A 13,891-nucleotide genomic window follows, 5' to 3' on the forward strand; every position below is an offset into this window, starting at 1 on the left:
CGGCCCCCTTTTCTTTAGGGAGGAAGCGTTGTCGCCTGGAGTAAGCCGGATCCCTGGGACACGTCGACCAAATTGCATCCTTGATGGGCTTAATCTCTCCACTATGTATTAAGCTTGACCCAGTGCTTCGACATCTCCGCAATCCGCATGCAAGACCTTGTGAAAAGGCGGGCCGCCATGCGACGGTCATCTGCGCTATCTTATTTTGGAACCGTACCCGGATGCACCTGCTGCAGCGGCAAGCCGCGAAAAGCTAGTGTGGCGGGGCTCTCGATCATATCGTGCTTACATGGAAGGAAGCAGGAGAGATGCACCTTTGCATTTTTGCAGGACGGGTCCGTGCTCCAGAGGAGCAGGATCAGCCCCTCTAGGTGCCATGGCAGGCCTTGGCAGTGCCCTGATGGCCTGCATGTGCCTGTGCCCTGGTTGCTGCTCCACACATGTGTTTGACTCCAGTCCGCACCAGGAGCAATGGCGCAAGCCAATGGGGTGGCTAGGTCTCACAAGAGCACATCCGGAGAAGGCAAACTCTCTCTCGGAGCCTTGAGATTTTTTGTGAGACACCCAAGAAATGAAAAAAAACTGTGAAACCGCTCAGCTTTTCACTCGCACTTGGGCCGTACGCGAGAACCTGTGCCATAGTCCACATATTTTATTTTTTCGTGGCCTGGATTCTTCAAGCTGTGCTGTTTGCCGCCTGCAGAGTACTGCGGCCCAATGTCCCATCCATTCAAATGCGTTCTTTCACATATTTCCAGTCATCACAGCCTCGCAAGGGTCTGGTGAGCGCCGGACGTCGTTTGGTCCAGATATCAAGCTGTCAAGCATGTCAAATGCATCAAGACTCAAGCTCTCAGGCCAAGCGTCAAGCTGGGAGTTCGCCGTCTCCGGGCTGACTGGCTTGGCATTGGCAGCTAGCACACTGACCGCTGACTGGCTGGCTGGCTGCTGACACACTGACAGCTTTCCTCTATGAAAATGTTTTCGGCTCCGTATTGCGTCCCCCCTCTGTGTGCCACATGCGGTAAGAGGGCAACTGTACTCGTAGCTGCGATCATATTCGGTATAAAGTTGTATGATGTAGCAACTCCGCAAACGGCACTGGCTGGCACCTGACTGGGGTCTGTAAATTGCAGGCGGTCCGTGAGGGATATATATATAGATGGCAGCTGCCCAACTTGCCGATTGAGCGACCTGTTGTCTTATTTGCCCAGAAGACCGCCTTAGCGCCGACGGCCTACGTACATACACATCTTCAATTAATGTTGGGGACCAGCTGCATCTGCCCGCATATACACCAAGTCGCGGTGCATGTAGATGAGAGGAATCGAGACATGCAACGCGGAACGGATTACGAATTTTTAACGACATTGCATGAGGTTGCTGACTGTGTATTTTTAAAAGTTCCTGGTGTTTTAGCAGCATTCGCGCCCTGCTCGCTGAGATAGCCCGAAAAAGTGAAACTTTGGCTGAAGTCACGGCCGAGTGCGGAGTATAGACTTTGTCCGGACACCGGAACCTGCAACGCGGTCGACAAAAATAAAGAGCGCACTACAACACAGTTTCACCACAAAATGTACCGTAAGACTATGACCATAAGCGTCCCTATTGACTGACTCAGCTCAGGCAGACCAAGGCGCTCACAATGTGAGGATGGTGAGCAGGGAGTCTAGGGACCGGTCGTCAAGCGCTCCTTACTCAATGTAGCCCATAAGCCCATGCGCTCATTGCTGGCTTCAGTAAGCTCGTGCTCTGAATGTGTCAACTTGGGCTGAAGTCGGGACGGCCAAACTGTGTCCCGCCCTTCAATGCTTCACACTTTTTTACGCGCGTTCCACCCGCCTCATCTCGACCTCACCGATCACTAGCATCGCACCTGCACATCCAATTCAACAAGCGACTCGTGCACTGATATCTGATATTATACCAATGACCCTCCTACCTAGTTTTACTTACAAGCCTACTTCCATCCCTGGAAACCTGTTGTCGCGGGGAACGTCATGCAAGGTGGGTGGGCGGCACGGCACCCACCTATAGCCGGCTTATTATTTATTAGTCGCTGACTGCAGACCCACAGGTGGAGCCAGTGTCGACGAGCCATACCCAATTCTCCGAGACACAATTCATGAGACCTTTTTGACTTCGTCAAATTCCAAGCCTTCGGATGCTGCTGTACATGACCATGGGCACGACCGGACATGCGCATCGTCCTTTGGCGCGAGTATCCCTTCGCTTTGAGCTTTCCAATTGTTGGGTCTGAAGTCCTGGAAGATGACATACCATGCGTCCATCCATTCGTGTCTCTCTTCGAGGTATTTGGAAACATTGACGAGTCCTGGAGCTTTGACCCTGGTTAACCCGGTATGGGCCTGGTGCGCTTCATGGCTGCGCTGCAAGTAGTTGCGGAGTGCCCGAATGCAGATTGAACAGTCAAGCTGACGTTGAACGCAGATCCTCTGCATCCTCACGTTTCCACGTCCCCTACCTACTGATAGGACGGTCAAAGAGAGGAGTCACCGCAGCTGCGCAACAGTATGTTCATAAAACCTATGTACAGATAAATAACCTTGGATCGACCAAGCGAAGAGGCAAAGGCCCAAATTTTGCAAGGATCCTGGAACATCATCGGAAAGCCTTTCACCTCCCTGCAAGCTTCTTCGGAGCCGCTCGCGCAATCTCAGTCGGCAATCTTGGCTCTGTCCCGAATGGGAGCAAGGAGGGCTGCGACCATGTCCGGCACGTACAGCTCGCCGCCGAATTTAGGAAGACATCGGGAATCTGCAATGATCATCAGAGGCTGCTTGTTGTCACAGTGGCCAAAAATCGCACATCGCAAACTTGCAGACGTGCAACACATACGCGGTGACGATGGAAGCGAATTCTGACGCGGCAATGGTGAATGGTGAATAAATCGCCAATGTCTTCGAAGTTTGCACCACGATCAATATCCAAGGTCTAATGTCTATGGCCGCCGTGAAGAGGCCGTGTATATATGGGCCGTGAAACGAATATCATCTGTGTAAAGCGTGAAAAATATGAAGCACGGAAACGTGGAAGCGCAGGAGAAGTGCTCTCATCAACATCAAGCTCTCTGCGCCATATATGTACTGACAACGTGTCATCTTGTCACGAGGGGCTGACGCCAGGGAACCCTTTAGCAAGGGAGTGCATTGCTTAAATTAAGGCATGGTTCACCCTTCCAGAACTCCGAAAAGGTAGCCGCTATTGGCCGTCAGGTGACTCATTACTACCTGCTAACCATTGAGCACCGGCTATCTATGCATGTAAGCCGATTGCGGGGCCCACTCTCATCACATGTTCAGATGAAGCGGATTCGGGCCTATCGAAACGGATCCCGTTGTACGGAGGCAACGACGCACAACCTTCGACAACGCAGCAGGCCATTGAACTGTATTTCGCCGCAAGATGCATGCCGCTTTGCTAGGGTTTATCCATGACGCAGGTTAGAGCCTACACCACGAGTAATATCATGTCATGAACTAAAAAATGAAAGGCGCGTGGATTGCGCTTTGTGATTGTATTACACTGCATCCATCGATCCAAACCAAAAGAACGAAAAAAGCAGGGGAGAGTACTGGATGTTGTATTTCCCTTCTTGCTGGCCGTCGCTTTTTCCTGATTTACTAGGCCGCGACAAGCAGGGCGGCGGCAGCGGCTGCGAGGGAGAGCAGGGCGGTGGAGCTGACGCTGCGCGACGGCGCTGCTGAGCTGCTGGCGGCGGCCGCCCTAGCAGCCGGCAAGTTGCTTGTTGCGGCAATGGCGCCGACAGGCGCCGCGGGGCTGCCGTCCGGGTTGACGGTGCTAAAAGTGTACGCGGTGTTCCACGTGTACGGGCGGTCCGGGCCGTAGATCTGGTTCTCGTTCCAGGAAGGATTGTTGATCGCGTCGATGATCCCCTCGGCCTCGAACACAAAGCACGATCTGTGTGGGCGGGGATCCATGCATGGGGGCAAGACGAGCGAGTGCGCGTGGTCAGCGCCAGGTGCATGGGCAGCGGCGAGCGTGAAAAAAGAGGGAAAATGTGCGTGAGGAGAGGGTACGGCGGAAACACTTACGTGGCATCGTAGATCGCGGCGGCGGGGTTATTCGAGTTGCCTCCGTGGGCGCGCTTGCGCGGGAGGCTGCCCTTGGCTGGGTTGTTGATGCCGGGGCAAGTATAGACCTGCATCGCGACCTGGTCGGTGACTACGCTCATGCGGATGCCCGACGCGGGCGACCAGATCTCAAAGACCGGGTCGGTGTTGTTGGCGGTGTGGTTGCCATTGATAAAGCAGCTATCCCAGCCGGTGCAGTTGAAGCCGCAAACGCCGGTAGTCTGGTTGAACAGGTCGCCCAGCACGGTCGGCTGTCGGAAGTCGTATGGCGTTCCTTTGACCGACGGCAGCGGACCGGTCGGGATGAGAATCGTGTCCGTCTCTACATACGAGGTGAGCTGCGGCATGTGCATCGTATAGTTTAAGATGCTCTGCGACTCGTTGCTGTTTGAATGAGAAATTTCTGATCAGTACGATGAATTGCATGTGCGCATCATCCACGTACGACGCTTTGTCGGGATTCCTTCCGTTGGAACCTTTGGCGAGGTTTTTTGGTGCTTGCAAGACACATCACTCACTAGGCATCCAAGTTCCAGTAGCCGTGCGAGGAGAGCATGATGGGCGTCTGCGTGGATGCGATGGCGTTCATGGCGATGCGCCATGTCGCGTTGCCCTCGAGCCAGTAGTCGATCGTCGAGTTGACCTCTCCCGGGAAGCCCTGGTTGCCGGCGGGGTCGTTGTGCGAGAAGCGGACCCAGGATGAGTTGAAATCGACGACCTTGAAGCTGCTGCGGTCGTAGCCGGCCGTACCGCCGTGCAGCGTGTCGATGTTGTTCTCGTTCAGAGGCGTGTTATACGTCTTATTGTTCAGCTCGAACGTACCGTTCTCTGCAGGATGACGACGGCGACACGATCAACAAGGGCGTCAGAACTGGGGCCCACTCAGCAGGTGAGGCCAACCCGAACTTACTGATGCGGTTGGCATAACGACCGACGACAGGCCCACTTTTGCAGAGAAAAAGAAAAAATTACTGGCTTAGCTCCTCCAAGCGCTCATTATCGGGTCAAGTTCCCCGTACCCTGCACCCTGGCGGACTCACAAGTTGGGGTGGACCGGGTCGCTGATGAGGTTGGTTGAGTTGTCGTAGCTGAGGGCGATGTCCCTGAACTGGCCCCAGCGGTCCTTGACCCAGAGCTCGTTGACCGCGGCGCCGTACGGCAGGAACGTCGCGCGGATCGAGTCGTCGGGCGCGCGCAGGCGGATCTGGTTGGCCGGGTACACGGGCGGTTGGGCATTCGCACAGCCGGGCACATCGAACGGCGAGTAAGCCAGAGGGTTGAACTCGACGGCGCAGGGGTACGAGCCGATCGCGCCGTTGAGGACAAAGCCGGGTGTCTCTCCGGGGGCGGGGGCCGTACTGGTGTTGCTGCTCGCCGTTGACGTGCTTTTGAACGCCGAGGCGGTGGAAGTGGACGACGACGTCGAGCTCGCTGCTTGCCGCGGCTCGACGACCGCTGCGGACGCGGTGAGCGCAAGGGCGACGAGGGGTGCGGCGAGCTTGAAAATGGTCATTGTGAGTGGGAGTGTGAGTTGTTTTGCTTTTGGCTCGTGTGCATGCGCTTCGTCGATGACTATGGTCACGCAACGGGAAAGAATGAGCCAGCACAAGCGGCTGAGCGAAGTGAACGAACTTCGGCGTGAGGATGGATGACCCTTGGGGGAGGGCGGCTTGCTGGGCGAGAAAGACTCGTGGCCAGCAAGGGCGCTTGAGATGGTGGGTGGACACAAGCTTGGAGATGATGGTGCGAGCGTGGACCTGCAGTCGCCGCCGGGCCATCTCCTCTTCTCCACAATAATGCTGGTGGAAATGTTTGAAGATTAGCGTATCTGATCGTCGCCTGTCGCTGTCTGCCAACCGCTGAAGTGGCTCTGCGCCAGTCTCTACCTCTCTCTCTCTCCACAACACAATCTATCTGGACATCCTGTCGTCGGCGTCCCGCACCGCCTGTGAAGAGAGAGATTCCCGTGCAAAAACAAGATATTTTTGGATCAAGGCATGACGGGTAGCACCTGGTATTGGGAACGAGAATGGGGGCGGGTGTGCTATAATGCGGACAGTCGCAGGGTGCCGTGTAGTGTCGGAGAGGCCGGTGTGGCACGCAGCCCGGAACCGCGCTAAAATACGAGCCTGTAGTAAAGTGCGGTGCAGTGCAGTGCTGGGCTGGGCTGCGGTCCTCGGCTTGAGGCGGCCTGTCTGTCATCAATTATGGGTGCCAACAGTGGACTTGACGCCAAGTCCACTAAGGAAAGCGTTGCGTTCATACCGATCCAGTCAGTGGCACTGGCTGGCATGCAAGTACATAGTGTCCATATGCCGTGTTGGCGAGTCACTGTGCAGCGTGCGTCTCGGTGGCCCATGTGAATGTGGAAGGCACAGGTCTTACTATACACAATTACATACGTAGTTCCATGACATAGGCATGGAACCCTAGACATACACACCGGCAAGGTCGAGGCGAGCAAGCAGCTGCGCAGCCAGCTCACTCTCCGAGCTGCTCTTGCGTGCCCAGCTCTCCCGCTCCAGCATCCGCAGATCCTCCTGCGCCTCCTCCTCCAGCTTGGCCACCTCCTCCGCCGCCGCTGCGTCCAGCGATGCGCCACCTGTCAAGTTGGGCGGTGCGCGAGCGCGCCCTCCCTGCCGCTCGCCGCCAGCAGCTGCCACATACGACTTGCGGCCGCACCGCTCGATGATGCGCAGCGCCCTGACCAGCACCGCGAACTTCTTCTCGAACCGGCTCCCGAGGCTGTACGCCCTGCCGAGCAGCGCCGGCCGAGACGCGTCGCCCCGCTCCTCTTCGCACTGGCGCAGGACTGACGAGAAGGCAAGCACCAGGTCAAAGAGCTCATTCATCAACCCGCTCAGCGCCCCTTGGCGCTGCTTCTGGAAACACGCGACGATGATCCGGTCCAGTACCCGCTCGTGGTAGCGTGCAATCGAAAAGACGTCCTTGAGAGGCGCGGACATGGCCGTCCTGCTGCCGCCGGCTGTTCCCGCTGCTGCGCCCTTGGCGCTCGAGCCTTCGCCGGCAAAATCGAGCACGTCCGCGACGGTACTGCTGCCGCCGCCGCGAACGCCACCAAAGACGGTGCTGTTACCCGCTCCATCGTCTGCATCGCCGAGTAGCATCATCTCGTCCTGGCCGTCAGAAGCTAGCAGAAACGAGTCGTCCTGTGACTCTGCATCGCGCTGCAGCTGCTCCAGCCGCAGCTGGAATGAGCGCCACACGTCGTCGACCGCGACTTGCTCCACGTAGCCACCCAGCGCGGCCATAAAATGCTGTGCCAGGTGCTGGAACGCGTACAGTGCCGACTGGTCGATCTCGATGCTCGTGCCGACGTGGGAACGCAGCTTGACCAGCCGCAGGTGCAGGCCCCGCAGGACCACCTTGACACGCATGATGCGCAGCAGAAAGTTGAGAATGCGCTGCTCGTGAAAAGGAGAGGTTCCGACTGCGTCAGCCACCATGTACCGGAGGAACAAGGACTGGCGCTCCGAGCACGCACCTGGTAGCTCAGCTGCGCTTGCTGAGTGAGCAGCGGCGCGATCAGCGACGGAGGGTGGAAGCTCAGTGTGAGCCAGTCCAGCGCGTCGATAGCTACAAACGATGAAAACGCCAATTCCTGTTAGCCAGCTTGTCGGCGTAAACCACTTGCAACCACGAGCCCCACGCACAGTCAGGTTCTTGCCACTTAGAATGGGAATGCCCGCGTATCCGGCTGACAGAGGGGTCAACGAGCGCAAACGACAGTCTCTCATCGAGGTCCTTCAACGCGTCACGCGTCGCTTGATGACCTCTATTGACGAACGGTACTAGTGTGCAAGTCCGCTGATAGCTGCCGCCGCTCTCGCGCATGACGGACACCACCTCGATAACCGCCGCGTTGAAGCGCGGCGTGAACTGGCCCGCGGGCGGAGGCCAGCCTTCCGATGCGAGCAGCTTGCTCAGTCCTTCGGCCGGCGCCCGTAGTGGGGCTTCCCCGCTGCGCAGCAAGCGTTGCTGGCCCTCATCGCTGATGCCGTCCGAGAAGAGAAGCTCCTGCATCGAGTGAGAGAAGCTCTGGCTGCCAAGCAGCAAGAATTGCCTGCATGTCTCTAGGTACGCTGGAAAGCCGAGGTCGCGAAAAAAGACGCTGATCAGAGCAGCGTTGATCAGCTTGGACCACTGCAAGAGCAGGTTCAGCATTTGCTGAGCGGGCCGATTTGAGACCTGAGCAGAGGGGGTGCGACCAGCCGCGTTGCCCTTTCGGCCAAGCGAATCTGCGACAGGCGCAATCAAAGTTTTGAATTCTACCATTTCGCTGCTCGCCTTCCCTTGCGTATCTTCCTCGCCCACACACTCGTCTTCGGGTAACGCCATGGACGAGGCCGCGTTTAAGCGTGCAAGCAGACGCGCCGGGTTATGCAGGGCTGCTGATGCTACTGACAAATCCGGTACGGCAGCTCCTCTTGTCAAATTGATCGTGGATGGCTGGTCGCGCGCCAACGCCTCCTCGAACCCTCCCCTCCCTTTGCGCCACATTGCAATCGAATACTGCAGCTCTTTGATGCGCGTCATGAGTTGTCGCTGTTTGGCGGTATACGCTTGTGGAGAGCTGAGCCAGGAAGGCAAATCGAGTGCTGCGTCCGCTTCAAGACTGTCGAGCTCCTTGAGCAGAGGATGATTCGAATCTGCAGCTTTTCGCAGCAGGCGAAGTGCACGGCCTGCCTCGAGTAATGAGCGCGCTTTCTCAATCGAAATGAAAGTTGGCAGCTTCGCTGGAAGCAGTGTATATCCGACGTCCTCCTCACCCCGTGCATCCAGCGTCCACTCCACGCGCGCCCCGGCCCACGGCACCAGCTTACGCTGAGAACCGCACCTGGACCCACCGCGGGAGCTGGCATGTCCTATGCCTCGCTCGGACGCATTAGTGAATCCGTCTTCGCCAATTTCATTCTGCATTTTGCTGGCTTTCGCGCCAGGCCAGCCGACCCAGGCGGCAAGGTCGTTGCGCCACGCATGCGACGTCTTCTCGAGGATCCACATGAGCGTGTGTTGGATCATCGGAGGGGAAGAAGCTGCTAGCGACGAGTAGTGCGCGTAAACATGAGTCAGAACACTCGAGCTATCGCGGAGATTGCATGGCATCTTGAAAGGGGGCCTGTGACGGAGAGACTGGAGCACGGATGCGCAAGCGGTCAGGCACAGCCGCTCCGCAACGGATTCGAAAGCCTTGACTAAGTCTCACACAGTTCATGAGCGAAGCTAAGTTCCCCAGCAGAGCCTTGATCTCGGCCAAATCTTTCTTCAGACGTACTAAGCCGACCTTTGACTCGCGCTCGGGGGCGACGCTACTGTTCCAAGCCGTCAGGCATTGCTGAACGTATTCGACAACGACCTCGACCGCGTGGCACATTGCGCCTACTTCTGGGGCACTATCACCTCCAGCAGCATTTCTGAGGGCAGCCACGCGGTCTACAAGCCTCCTAAGCAACGAGCCGACTTCCAGGCAGGCAGAGATGCTCGCTTCTGACGCAGGTAAAGACAGTCCGGCGATACGCTCCGTCCCCGCCCAGTCTTCGAATGAAGGGATCGGCGGGTTATTCTGTCCGCTAGGATCCCGAGCTTTGCCCTTGAGGATGCTCTTGACGTGTTCGAGATAAAGCTCGGCACGCTTTTTCTGCTGCATCGCACCGCTCCAGCGATAGGCGGCGCGCTTCGGATCCCATTGGAAAAGCTCGGACGAATTGCCTGTGCTCGCAGTCAGAAGGAGTGACCTCAGCACCGAAAACATCTCGTAGGATGGGGCGGGGCGACGCGTGACATATTGGCTGCTTTGGGGGCTTCCTCCCTGCTGCGGCCCCTCCGATGAAGCCGGAGCTAGCTGAAAGCCTTCAGTCCTGCATTGTAAAGGTTCGTGTTAGTAAAGGGGGTCTGGCACCAAGTGTAGGATAGCCATACTCACTCAAGGACAAGGGCCTCTAAAAGGCTTCGAGAGTAAGCGTCATTGTCTTGGGTGATGGTCATGTCAGACAAGAGTCGGGCTGGGCGCGGGGCCGCTCGCCATCCAGAATTCGGCATGGATTCATCATTCTGGACCTCACAGATGTGATACCAGTCATCCCAAGTTCGCGAACACGGATCAAGATTCCTGCTTTCCGCTGTATGCTGAGCAGATTTCAAAGGGCCAGAGCTAATCGCGTCTCGAATAGTGGGAACTGATACGGCCGTCTCGGAAAGTACGCGATGCTCTTCAGACCGAGAGTTGGCGCCGATGGGTCTAGAGTCGACCGAGGGGAGGCTGTCAGCGCCATCATCTGCCAAGCTGAAGCCTTGGATACCCTCTGCTTTGAGCCAGCTCTGCAGTACAGGGTCGCCGTCCAGGAGGGTTGATGGTGGCAGTGGAGACACCTGAAACGGGGAAGGCAGACTCGATAAGGCGTCGAACTTCATCGGGTCATCGCCGCTGAGCGATGGCGGACGGATGTCCCCCATCTCGGGAAAGCAGGAGAGCGTCATCTGTGGGCATTGCTATTGCTATCAGAAGGACGTGCCATGAGGCGATGGACCTGGTCTTTGCTCTTGAGCATGAAAGTTGTGCGCGTGATGTTCATTGTTGAAGCGCAGTGCAGCGCGGCGCGTCGCGCTCTGTTTGAAGGACGCATAGTCGTTCCGACGGGCTATGTGTCTGCCAGTCTCTCGAGTCTGAAGTCTGGACCATGTCATTCCCATTCCGAATATCCTTACCTCTTCTGTAGCATCGTCACCTATAGACTTGGAGTGCATCAGACGGACAGGGTTGCCCGTGCTCAATACTGGAGAAAGCAGGCAAGATGAGTGCGCAATACAGTGGCAATGGGCCGGGAGGGGGGCCCAGCTCGTCCGCGAAGGGTAGATGCGAAGATGCCGGTCCGCTCAACAAGCTGTCCGGAGCGCTGGCAAGCACCAAGGCTTATCTCACACCGTTCGCATCGGCGACCGCACAGTCATCTTCAGCTGTGCGTGAGGGCCATCAGGCGGAAGCGAACAAGCTCCTCGCCGACATCGCGCCGCATATCATGCGACCGCGAATGCTGCAAGCTGCTGCCGCCGCGAGCGCTTCAATCTCCAACGCTTCCCACTCGTCCAACATGCTTGGGCTACAGTCGGGCAGCCTGCGCCTAACTAACCCTGGACGATCATTGGTGCGATTCGGAAACATGGTCCGACACGGCCCCATCACTTCGACCGACTTGCGCATCCAAGAGGCATCCGATCAGATTCTGCTAACAGCTGCCATGGGCGATGTGGAGGAACCAACCGGCATCGCTGCCGAAGTATCGCTCCTGCGAGGATATCAGGCAACTATCCCTTCAGCCCTGGAAGGCAAGAGCAGGCGAAGAAAGGCACGAGGGAGAGACGCGCCGCACATGGGTCTTAAGTCAATGGGCAATTCTGCTCGCGGGCTGCTGACTGACGGCGACGCGGCCGAATCGCAAAGAGATGTGTCCATTTCACGGGAAGCGCGCAAAGCACGGAGATCTGCCGCTGCAAAGGGCAAAGAGATTCCATTGTCAGAGGAGGAGCTGCAGGAGCAGTTAGGTGACATCTTGACAGACAAGGAAAATCTGAGCGTCCGCAGGGTGCGTCTAAACAACTCATGCGCGAGTTGATGTTGAACTGAGCCGGGCGTTACCCCACAGATGCTGCTCAACTCAGAAATGTCCGAGCTGGAGGCCAAGATCGCTGCGCTAGAAAATGTCAAGCATGGGTTGCACTGCAGCCTGGTCGGTCTGCAGGAGGAAGAGCTGGAGCTCAACGACGAGTTCGAGGGCGTGTCCGAATCACTTGAGTTGCTGAAATACCGCAAAACAATGCCAGGAGGGAACGCGAAAATGTCGATAACCAGCACTTCCGCCACATCGAATCATGGAAGTCCTGGGAATAAGGGGACTGTCAAGCGGAAAAAGGGACCTCTCTTCTTGCCAAGCGAACACGACGATCTGCCCCCGGGTGTCGCATTTATGACGTTGACCGGGCACACCGCACCGCTCACAGCGCTCGACTTCTCTGAGCCATATGGCACGTTGGTTTCGTCTGCTAGCGACGATTCCGTACGTGTCTGGGACTTGACAGTTGGAAGCGAAGTAGGGCGACTACGCGGGCACTCCGGTGAGCCCCATGTTTCTCCTAAGAAGGCGGTACCCTGCCGTTGCTGACCCAGATCGATGCGCGCACCACATAGGGTTTGTCAAGTGCCTGCAGGTGGAAGATGAGCTGTGCATCACTGGCTCGGCAGACAGCACGCTGAAGTTGTGGGATCTGCGACGGGTGGAAGACTACGAGGCGCGATTGTCGCTTGCTCAGCAAGGCGATGTCTCCTATCAGAATTTGAACGAGCTGGCGGAAGGTCGAGTCGACGCGGGAGACGTCACGGATGATCCGTATAACCCATGCTTGCGCACGCTCGAGGGGCACAGTAAAGCTGTCACGGCGCTCTACTTTGACGACAACTGCCTCGTCACTGGCGCTTCTGACAAGACGCTCCGTCAGTGGGATCTGAACACTGGACAGTGTGTCCTGACGATGGACATCCTCTGGGCCATCTCGAATCCAGCATCCACACAGTCTCTCTCCTCATCAATGATGCTCGACGCATCCAACAGTGGCTTTCTGCCCATATCGCCACGGGCCAGCATGCTCGGCTCACCATCTCTCCGCGCTTCAAGTGTGTTCGGTGGCAGCGGCGCCGGTAACAACAGTGCAAGCGTAAATGCCATGATGGGCAGCATGGTCCTTCCCTCCGTGACAGGCGGCAACTTTTCGCATCCCACTCCAGCGTACGCCGACGGAAGCTGGGAGATGTACCAGGACTTTGTTGGCGGTGTACAGTTTTGGGGCTACGCACTTGCAAGTGGCAGCGGCGATGGCGGCGTGCGCATGTGGGATATGCGCACGGGGCAGGCGCATAGGACATTGCTGGGACACACTGCACCGGTCACATGCTTGCAGTTCGACGAGACTTATGTCATCTCGGGCAGCTTGGACAGATCAATCAAGGTGCGTGTTACTCGCACGCCAGCTCTCGAACTTTGGTAGTAAGCTCGCTTCCTGTCCTGCTAACTCCATAACTCCCGCACTTGGTTTCTTCCCTCAAGATTTGGGACCTGCGAACTGGTGTCATATCAGACACGATCAAGTACGACTATCCAGTAACATCACTTCAGTTCGACAGTCGCAAGATCGTCGCAACGACTGGCGAGAACGGCGTGAACGTGAGTCGTCCCATTCGCTGATGTTACCGCAAGGTCCGCATGCACGAAGTTTGAAACTGAGGTGGAATTTTGCCTTGTGTATTTGCCTCGCGCAGGTCTACAATCGCACCACTCTGCAACACTCGACGCTTTCTTTGAATGGGCACACTGCGCCCGTCGAGCGGGTACGCTACATGGATCGCTACGGCGTTTCCGGCGGGAAGGACAACCTCATCAAAGTGTGGGCGATGTAGTCTTTGCCTCCGGCCTGACATAGAGGCGCTTCTAGGAAAAGCTGTGTGACCTCTACGACCGATAGCTTGCTTGTAGGCAGCCGGCGATCGCGCCCACATGTGCAGGCTTGGTTTTGCGTGATGTAGCTCTCGCATCCTAGTGCGCTTGGTTGCTATAGTATTGAATGGCATATAGCAGTCGCTACGCCTTCTGAAGTAGGTGAAATAGATGAGTCGGGCTGAACGCATGCTCGGCCGACATACGGCCACTGCCATGGCCGTTCGTGGAGGTAAGCCGCTTTACTGATCCGCAGTGCTGCATGAATGCAGC

At 57.0% G+C, this 13,891-nt stretch overlaps 4 protein-coding genes across 4 annotated transcripts; 2 read left to right on the forward strand and 2 right to left on the reverse strand.

The window, feature by feature from the left end:
* Positions 1-2,173: 2,173 nt before the first annotated feature.
* On the forward strand, positions 2,174-2,939 carry K437DRAFT_126152 (uncharacterized protein). Its single transcript, XM_013387603.1, has 2 exons — positions 2,174-2,392; positions 2,452-2,939. Exons 1-2 carry the CDS (start codon positions 2,364-2,366, stop codon positions 2,864-2,866), a joined length of 444 nt encoding a protein of 147 aa, XP_013243057.1. The 5' UTR covers positions 2,174-2,363; the 3' UTR covers positions 2,867-2,939.
* A 535-nt stretch (positions 2,940-3,474) lies between these two features.
* Positions 3,475-6,056, reverse strand: K437DRAFT_256754 (galactose mutarotase-like protein). The gene is made up of 5 exons (XM_013387604.1): positions 5,156-6,056; positions 5,026-5,060; positions 4,634-4,943; positions 4,077-4,499; positions 3,475-3,942 (listed from the first exon to the last, which is right to left on the reverse strand). Exons 1-5 carry the CDS (start codon positions 5,626-5,628, stop codon positions 3,645-3,647), a joined length of 1,539 nt encoding a protein of 512 aa, XP_013243058.1. The 5' UTR covers positions 5,629-6,056; the 3' UTR covers positions 3,475-3,644.
* Positions 6,057-6,533: 477 nt separating this feature from the next.
* On the reverse strand, positions 6,534-10,656 carry K437DRAFT_256756 (uncharacterized protein). Its single transcript, XM_013387605.1, has 5 exons — positions 10,060-10,656; positions 9,343-9,994; positions 7,790-9,269; positions 7,621-7,712; positions 6,534-7,540 (listed from the first exon to the last, which is right to left on the reverse strand). Exons 1-5 carry the CDS (start codon positions 10,611-10,613, stop codon positions 6,545-6,547), a joined length of 3,774 nt encoding a protein of 1,257 aa, XP_013243059.1. The 5' UTR covers positions 10,614-10,656; the 3' UTR covers positions 6,534-6,544.
* Positions 10,657-10,848: 192 nt separating this feature from the next.
* K437DRAFT_256758 (WD40 repeat-like protein) lies at positions 10,849-13,749 on the forward strand. The gene is made up of 5 exons (XM_013387606.1): positions 10,849-11,716; positions 11,777-12,245; positions 12,319-13,133; positions 13,232-13,348; positions 13,444-13,749. The coding sequence occupies exons 1-5, from the start codon at positions 10,928-10,930 to the stop codon at positions 13,579-13,581; spliced, it is 2,328 nt and encodes a 775-aa protein (XP_013243060.1). The 5' UTR covers positions 10,849-10,927; the 3' UTR covers positions 13,582-13,749.
* Positions 13,750-13,891: the final 142 nt, after the last annotated feature.

Source organism: Tilletiaria anomala, assembly GCF_000711695.1.
Source record: "Tilletiaria anomala UBC 951 chromosome Unknown K437scaffold_45, whole genome shotgun sequence".
NCBI lineage: Eukaryota > Fungi > Basidiomycota > Exobasidiomycetes > Georgefischeriales > Tilletiariaceae > Tilletiaria > Tilletiaria anomala.

Bases quoted from the DNA above. Each gene is read 5' to 3' on its own strand.
- K437DRAFT_256756 (XM_013387605.1), bottom strand. From the start codon at position 10,613: ATGACGCTCTCCTGCTTTCCCGAGATGGGGGACATCCGTCCGCCATCG. The intron at 9,995-10,059 runs GTGAGTATGGCT...TTTACAATGCAG, and splicing joins TTAGAGGCCCTTGTCCTTGA to GACTGAAGGCTTTCAGCTAG. The intron at 9,270-9,342 runs GTGAGACTTAGT...TCCGTGCTCCAG, and splicing joins TAGCTTCGCTCATGAACTGT to TCTCTCCGTCACAGGCCCCC.
- K437DRAFT_256758 (XM_013387606.1), top strand. From the start codon at position 10,928: ATGAGTGCGCAATACAGTGGCAATGGGCCGGGAGGGGGGCCCAGCTCG. The intron at 11,717-11,776 runs GTGCGTCTAAAC...GTTACCCCACAG, and splicing joins AAAATCTGAGCGTCCGCAGG to ATGCTGCTCAACTCAGAAAT. The intron at 12,246-12,318 runs GTGAGCCCCATG...CGCACCACATAG, and splicing joins GCGACTACGCGGGCACTCCG to GGTTTGTCAAGTGCCTGCAG.
- K437DRAFT_126152 (XM_013387603.1), top strand. From the start codon at position 2,364: ATGGGCCTGGTGCGCTTCATGGCTGCGCT. The intron at 2,393-2,451 runs GCAAGTAGTTGC...CGTTGAACGCAG, and splicing joins GTGCGCTTCATGGCTGCGCT to ATCCTCTGCATCCTCACGTT.
- K437DRAFT_256754 (XM_013387604.1), bottom strand. From the start codon at position 5,628: ATGACCATTTTCAAGCTCGCCGCACCCCTCGTCGCCCTTGCGCTCACC. The intron at 5,061-5,155 runs GTGAGTCCGCCA...TCTCTGCAAAAG, and splicing joins GACCCGGTCCACCCCAACTT to TGGGCCTGTCGTCGGTCGTT. The intron at 3,943-4,076 runs GTAAGTGTTTCC...CCGCCCACACAG, and splicing joins GCCGCGATCTACGATGCCAC to ATCGTGCTTTGTGTTCGAGG.